The sequence below is a fragment of the Limulus polyphemus genome, unplaced genomic scaffold (genome assembly GCF_000517525.1).
Source record: "Limulus polyphemus unplaced genomic scaffold, Limulus_polyphemus-2.1.2 Scaffold2165, whole genome shotgun sequence".
NCBI lineage: Eukaryota > Metazoa > Arthropoda > Merostomata > Xiphosura > Limulidae > Limulus > Limulus polyphemus.
Window position 1 is genome coordinate 106,748 of NW_013667775.1, and position 8,430 is coordinate 115,177.

Genomic DNA, 8,430 nt, shown 5'->3' on the forward strand with positions numbered 1-8,430 from the left:
TATAACTTTACCGATGCACTCAACTTCAACAATCGAGCTAAACAAACGCTGTAACGTCTCTCGTGCTCTCTGACTGCAGTTCAATTACTCAATATCTACCCACACATTACCTTCCCCTCTTTTATATACCAGCCCACCCTATATCTAGTAAGAAGTAGAACATTCGCCAAAGTACAGGATAATTCCAGAAAGTAGAGAGCGTGAGAATCACATGATCTCGATGACGCAACAGTACCAAACGAATTATCTTGGTCCTTAGGTTTGCACAAAGGTAAAACTTTTTGCCCAACCTCTCAGGAAACCCGGGCATTTCGAAACAACACGGGGATTTACCGAAAATGGGCCCCATATTTGTCATTGATTTATATTAGAGCACGAAAATAAATAGGCCTACTAATTATGGTTTGTAACCTTGATTAAAGAAATTTAACTTGCATTATGGCGGCAATGATGATTAAACCGATAAAGGCAAAATAGTAGTTCAAGCGTTAAAATTTGTATTATAGCGGCTCTGTAGGCCCACGGATTCGCTAGTAATTTATAAAAGCAACAAATATTCTAGATATAAGATTCTACCGAAACAACATCCCAAAAAATGTTTAGTTATTATTTTGATTAAATGTTGTTTGTCAGTTTGGGTTATCGGCTTTTCTTACCAGTGTCATTTCTCTATAAAACGATTAAATTGTTATATTAAATCAAGATATAAAGAAGAAAAAAAAAACTTGTTTTATTTTTCAAGACCAAAGAGCAAATGATGACTGTCTTCTCAATACCTATCAGTTCATCAGGAATTAAAGAACATTAGCAATATAATTGTTTTGCTTTTCTTTGTGGATTGAGTGAGACCATAACAAACTTAAACTTGTATGTTTCCATTAAAATAAATAACTTATTATTTTTATAGGGGAACTTATTGCAACGTATGCCAACTGACAATTATATCTATAACAGAAAATAGCTATGTTTATACACCAGCATGAACGACTTTAATTAAGTATTTGCAGACAATTGGCTTGGAAAGTAAAATATTTATAATGCAATGCAAGCCTGATAGGCCATCTATAGTTATAGAATTTAAACGTGACTCAGCTGTTATCCAGAAGTTAATGCATCTTGCATACTAAGAAAGTCACGCTTAAAAATAGTCTCGATAACTTTGGTGCACAGGTGTGAAGGAAGAAATATGTATAAACAAGTAAAGAAAAAAAGGAAGTAACTGTAGGGATGGCTAATATCGATCCTTCAAAAACATTAGCCATCCCTACAGTTACTTCCTTTGTTAAAAAAAAAAAGTCTTTACTTGTTTGATTGTTGTTTTTTTAATACAGTGTTTCGATAGATATAGGAAGGTTGTATTTATGATCAAGTTCTAAATACAATGAGTTTCCAACTGTAATATTTATTATTTATCTATCAATGTTGGTAATTCCTGATTCCCCCTGTACTTAAGCTTTTTGTAGGAACACTCTATTTCTGTGAGAAAGCTAACTTCAAGGGATAATGATAACATCGTTTACACTACACATATATACATAAACATTAATTAATAACATATGCGTCAGCGAATTCTAATTATTACAATTTTTATTTTATAACATTATATACTCCAAATTACATCTGTATACAAATATAGGTACATTATTTAACTACTTATTTTTGGTTACGACTTAGGTAGTTAGTTCGCTTTGATTAAAGTTAATAAAAAGCACAGATAGCCCATTGTGTAGATTTGTACTTAACTTCAACGAAACAAACAAACTTTAAGGTGCGACACGATCATTTAAAGATCTTTAGGATAAATCTTTATTTTTTTTATGTTTTATTTGTGTAAACCTGAGGTTGCTGACTAGCGTTACCCTAGTAATATTTCCATGGTAACGCACAACAACTTCATTGTAGTACACCCCAATCTCTTAAATATCGCAACATTTTCTTCCAATATGTTTTGGGTAAAAATGGATCATACACATTTTTTTCACTTTTATAATCACATAATTTACTTCGATAATGATGCATAAGAGCGATTTCTGGACTTACATCCAACAACTTTAAACCAGGAAGTCGTTTTGTAACAAAATGAACCCCAAAATATTCCACCATTTCCGGTTTAACAATGTACTTCCGCCACCACCATGCTTTGTTATAGGGTGTTCTGATGACTTTTGCCAAGGAGACCAACTTTGATACAGCTGTTTGATCACTTCGAGTTAAATTTGGTATAATGTTAGAATATGATGGAAGCTGAAGACAAAATCTTACTTCACTAAATGTGAAATATCCAAAACGACCAGATGACGACAATGTCTTTAACATCAGCTGAATGCTGGAATGTTGCTTCAGCACAATAAATTCGTCGACGTCCACGTTCATAACGTACTCGTAATGAAACATTCTACGGTAGTAACAATCTTGTAACATCGTTCTTTCAAGGAATCTTGTGGGTTGTATAGTTATTTGAGGTTGGTAAGGGATTATCCAAGGTATGATTGTTATTGACACACCTTTATCTTTCACGTTGCTGATGACTTCTGAAACTTCAGTTGAAGATAAGTTGTTGTAGATATAAAAGTGGTCGATACCTATTATAGTATAGTAAGCCAGAAACTGAGCAAGAAGGTCCTTATCTGTAAAAGGACCATACAGTGGTTTTACACACGCTGCAATTCGTCCTTTACTCCTTAATGATTTTCCTGGAAAAGACGTTACTGGCATCCAATTGAGTGCATGTGACGAATTATGATAGAAAATTGACACGTTTTTTGGAACGGTACTGGTTTCATTATAAGGAGAACATGTTATAACAACATACAGATTCTTATCATAGGGATCGTCCATGTTGTACATAGTGGCTACACCTGGAAATACCGACCCATCTGAACGTAACAAACAGGTTAGTCCATAGAAGTATTCTTCTTTCTCCTTTATAGTAAGAAATTGCAAAAATATTCCAAAAATACGAATAAATGGACTGTTTTTTACGTTTTTCCTGTCATCCCAAAATGCAGAATAAAGACAAAGACCTTTCCTAACTTGGATCCAGTCTGTGGATGCAGGATTTTTTAGTTCTTGGTGCTTAAATTGAGAATTGATAAAGTGTTTTTCGGAAAATCTAGGCTCAACAGAAACGTGCTTGGTTTCTTTAGCTACAGTATAATAATTTGAACTGGTCTGAGGACGAGTTATAAATGAACGTGAAGAATTAATTAAGCCTTTATTGGTGTATTCCTTTTGCGTGGGTTTGTTTTCATTTTCTTCTGATAAACTAGTTTCCTGAAAAAAGAAGAGATTGAGAAAATCATTGGTTAGTACGTTTTTTATAATTGTTTTCATAACACAAGTTTCGAAAAGCATTTCAACCGAAGAAAAATAGTGTATTGAGATAAACATTGAAAGGTTATTGCTAATACTTTTTTAAATTTACCATCTTATAAATGTGAAGAGGTAACGTACACATGAATACTTCTACATGTTCACATTATCTCATAGTGTTAGAGGTAACGTTCACATGAATACTTCCACATGTTCACATTATCTCATAATGTTAGAGGTAACGTTCACATGAATACTTCCACATGTTCACATTATCTCATAATGTTAGAGGTAACGTTCACATGAATACTTCCACATGTTCACATTATCTCATAATGTTAGAGGTAACGTTCACATGAATACTTCCACACGTTCATATTATCCCATAATGTTTTTCAGAACGACTAGTCAAAAATACAGAAAACGTTGAACAAAGAAAACAGTTATAATAATAACGTAAAACTTTAATAGCTCTATTGTAACAAATTAGCTCAAAATAAATCTCAATTCTAAAAAATACTACACTGCACATCTAGAGATAACCTGTAAATAGTGTTAAAATATGTAAAAAAAGTTACGTTTAACGAGTTAAACCCACTTTATTATCAATGTATCTATGTTTATGATTGTTCAAATATCTAAAAACCGTTACATTTAATGAATTAAATTAACTTTAATATCAAAGTATGTATCTATATAATTAATTTTATATTAGAAAACCTTTTCTATTCAAAGTGGCAAAGTAGTGGTCTGCGGATTTACAACTCTAGAAATTGGGTTTCTATACCTGTGGTGGGCAGAGCACAGATAGCCCATTGTGTAGCTTTGTGCTTAACTTCAAACACAATAGGTTCAAAATTATAAATAAATAAAACTTTTGTTTCATCAGGACGATACGACAGATCTCGTCTATTGTTCCTGTTAATTTAAAGAATATTTTCCTTGGAGTATTTATCTAAAATATACAAATTGAACTAATTGTATAGCTATTACTGTCATTGTTTTGAAAGTTACATTTACAGACTTGTGATATTGAAAGACGATTCTAAAACAAAAGATCTTATATCACAGAGACGAATCTCTCAAGCCTAATCACAGCAGTAGGTTTGATAGAAAACAGGTGTACTGCTACAGAACATAAAGATTGCCGTATAAAGAGCATCTGCGTGTAAACACATACGATGACAAAACCTTATCGAAACGTTGTACATTTGCAGTTATGTTAAACGTATATTAAATTTTTTCTTCGTTACCCATTCAAGCCGTGTCTAACCATTATTAGTCTCAAAGTGGGTTCCTCGTCATCGAATTTAATGTTCTTGCTCTTTACACGAGGAATAGCTATCAGTGAGACAACTTTCACACTTTTGGTTTATCTGTTTGATAAACATATTAATTTTCTATACGATTAATGGGGTTTATTGAAAGTATAATCTGTGACTTAAAGGCCTAATTTTATTCATTGATTGGCTGCACTCTCTGCTGTGGACTGCAGTTTCGCCTATTCAAGGTTCATACGCACCACCTTTATAAGAGACCTAACTGTATTTCTTTGATTTGCTGACCCAAGCTGTGCCGATGAGCCTTGAATATTTATATATAATCATAAAACAGTTGGTCCGCTGTATAATATCGAATAATAAATAAGGCGCAATGTCAAAACAGTATTCATATAAATAAATGAGTGTAGGTTACTATATGTTGAGTTAATAAAGATTCAAACACACCCATAATTCTTACAGATTTCTCTTCTTTTTCGATTTCAATAAGTGTCCTCGTTTTAAATTATTATGACTATCTTAGTTATTTTCAATATTACAAAGAGAACCGATTTTTAGCTTTGACTTTGCTGACGCAGTTAGATTTTTTTTTTTTAGTTTGAGAAGCTAAGCTGTTTTTGAGTAACGTACTATGTGTTAATTCGAACATTATCAATTTCGTGTTGAGTTAATTAGTGATAAGTTCGTTATTAAATCAGTAGGCGAGTTGACAAGGTACTGTGTTATCAATCAATTAATGAGAGTATTAGTCGGCTAGTTTTAAGGTCTGTGGTTGTTACGATGGGGAAAACATGTGTACTTGAGAATGATCGCACCAGTAAAAAGCTTTATCTTGTAATATGATAATAATTAGAACATCGAAAACTTGGCTATAAGTTCCAATGCTATCATTGCTTTCAATAGATATGCTTTTAAGGTCCAGCTTTCATATACCCAAGTAATGAGATTGATCTTTAACTTTGATTTCTTTATTCGGAAAAGTTTGATCATGCAGTATTTTCATGATGGTCATTATATAGATAATTTAAGATATTAAATGACTTTGACCTTTAAAAATAAATATTAGTTTTAATGCTAGATGTTACGCATTGAATAAAAGTTTGTTAAAGTTTCAGATCAAGTTTCGAGATGCGCATTAATAAAACTAAAATCTAGTAACCACGGAAACTATTAAGAAGAAATTTTTGTTTGTTTGTTTTGAATTTCACGCAAAGCTACACTAGGGCTATCTACACTAGCCGTCCCTAATTTAGCAGTGTAAGACTAGAAGGAAGGAAGCTGGTCATCTCCACCCACTGACAACTCTTGGGTTACTCTTTTACCAACGAATAATGGGATTGACCGTCACATTATAACGCCCCCACGGGTGAAAGGGCGAGCATGTTTGGTGGGATGCGGATTCGAACCCGCGACCCTCAGATTGTGAGTCGAGCGCCTTAACCACCTGGCCATGCCGGGCCAAGAAGAAAGGTCTCTTACTTTTACGTCAAAGGTTGTTTATCTCTATGTATTGGGACATAAAGTCCTGCTGATAGATTGTTTTCTGTTCATAAATTTGATTAAAACCTTATTGTTGGATAGCTCGTCCAGAATTGAAGTTTCATAAGCAATTATATTTATTCTTTTTTCTCTCTCTCAAACCCTGAATTTCTAACACTTGAAACTAAAAAAATAAGTAAAAATAAAATCCAGTAAACCACTAACGTTTACAGAACTATAATTATATTTGCGGATCAACGATTCTTTAACTTAAAGTTTTGAGATATAAAACACTAAATATTCAGTATTTTTATTTACTTTTTTGCTGTTAGCTCGTCCGGAACAAGTGTATTGCAAGCAATATAACAATTACTTACCGTTTTTGTCATACTTAGTGACTTAGCTCTGTATTTACTTACGTTTTTCATCTTAAACACAGTCAATAATATTCCAGTAGAAAAAAGAAACATTGTGCAAAACTTAAACCTTGTAAACATTCGAGGCTGTGGATACTTGAGTAGCATGATGATTTTCTGTTCTTTCTTAAGTCTCTGTATGTTTCAATACTGATACATTTATATATAGAATCCACTTTACTGTCACATCTGGAACATTTTATATATATATAGAAATGTAGAGGGCGCTACGGAAGAGAGAAGACGTTAGAAAGGTTTTTATAAAAACATACGCTCGCGTTTGTTTGTCCGGAACTTTTCTCGCAAGTTTCTCGATCAAATGCTATAAATCTCATATCGTAAGAAAGGCTTTTGTCCGATAAGTACGAATTGCATATCGGCTTTTCCATTCAGAATCATCTTACCTGATTTTTGCTTGGTTAAACTTTTTAATGCAACAGGTATAGTACACGATGGCACAATGTCGTTGTCATCATGTGACGATTGACGTATCCTGGCTTCGATTTCAACTTTAGTTTTTTATTTGCAAAGTATTTCACACAAACAACACTTAACCCGCGTGTATTCCTAAAGAAATTAAAATTACACTAAATACAGTTGCTATAAAGTTACTCGACTTATTTAGGTCTAAAATACGCATGCGCAGTTTGTTCAAAACCATATACTTATCACTTTATGAATACGAATTCAGACGTTTCTGCATATTCAGCTAAGTTTGCCTTCATTGCGACTTTACATTTACTTTATTTTGCAATAATTTAACTACAGTTCATCTTATAAAACACCTTTTAGCTACTTTTTTCTTTATTACGGGTTTTATTCTTCATTTTGTGAGTTTTTTTGTTTCAACTCGTAAAACCCTGCCATACACCAAACGCTCACAGCTGTTTCATACTGTGTACACTATTATAAATACCATCACTATACTTTACTGTTTATTTAAGTGTAATTTTATTTAAAAAGCTACGTCTACGAAAGTTTGTTTGTCTGACCACGTAAATTTTTTCAAATAGACCAGAATTTATCGATCTAATACATAATGCCTGCAAAAAAGCGTAGCTTAAATGCCGTGCTTGAAAATGAAAGAATAAGGAAAATTCAAGCGAAGGGCATGAAAATAACCGCAAGTGTTTTGCGAATCACTGCTATTTTAATATTAATATTATCATTTGTAGTAATTTGGGTTAATTAACAAAAAAACTTGATTTAAGAAGATTAGTAAATAAAACTAGTAGGGTTAAAGCTTTAAATTAGAGCTTAGTAGTGTAATCTGTACTACAACGTTAGATTAGGCTCAGGATGTGTAACGGTACTTTAGGCTTAGATATAATCGAAGTTATTGGTAAACATAAAACAGGTTAAATACATTGTTTTATTATGTAAATACAACCTAACGACTAATTGATTGTCCCTTAATTAGTTTAAATTCGGCTTATAGGTAGGTTATAAATCAGGCTAAATACATATTGTTGTGATAACGTATTGTAATATACTTGATTCTCAAACGTTAGGCTTAATAAGCTACTGGTAGTTAATTTTGAGTATTTATTCCCAGGCTACACATAAACCTGCGACCGATATTCGTGTCGGCTGCCAATACCAATCTCATCTAAAGAATTCCCCGATGTTTTCCGATCGCACCAGTGGTCGAGGCGTCGTACCTGTTCTAAAAAATCATCTTTTCTTATTGTAAAAGCTGTAACTTGAAATAAAATAATAGTCCATAACAGTGTATTATACACTATTTTAGGCATATGTTAACATTGTGATAAATACTGTTGCCACAGGTTAACCCCCTAATGAATAATTGATTTGATATTAGTTACTGTAAACGTTTTTTAAAAATTTAAATCAAAGGAACCAAGTTAATCTCAATTGTCTATTTTGAATAAAATACACTCATTTTATCATAAATATGGGGATGGACTACTCAATGCCTGAAT

The 8,430-nt window shown here is 32.7% G+C and overlaps 1 protein-coding gene across 1 annotated transcript; it reads right to left on the bottom strand.

Moving 5' to 3' along the window:
- Positions 1 to 1,674: 1,674 nt before the first annotated feature.
- Positions 1,675 to 6,558, bottom strand: LOC111087449. The gene is made up of 2 exons (XM_022394094.1): positions 6,491 to 6,558; positions 1,675 to 3,273 (listed from the first exon to the last, which is right to left on the bottom strand). Exons 1-2 carry the CDS (start codon positions 6,539 to 6,541, stop codon positions 1,894 to 1,896), a joined length of 1,431 nt encoding a protein of 476 aa, XP_022249802.1. The 5' UTR covers positions 6,542 to 6,558; the 3' UTR covers positions 1,675 to 1,893.
- Positions 6,559 to 8,430: the final 1,872 nt, after the last annotated feature.

Bases quoted from the DNA above. Each gene is read 5' to 3' on its own strand.
- LOC111087449 (XM_022394094.1), bottom strand. From the start codon at position 6,541: ATGTTTCTTTTTTCTACTGGAATATTATTGACTGTGTTTAAGATGAAA. The intron at 3,274-6,490 runs GTAAGTAAATAC...TTCTTTTTTCAG, and splicing joins CTGTGTTTAAGATGAAAAAC to GAAACTAGTTTATCAGAAGA.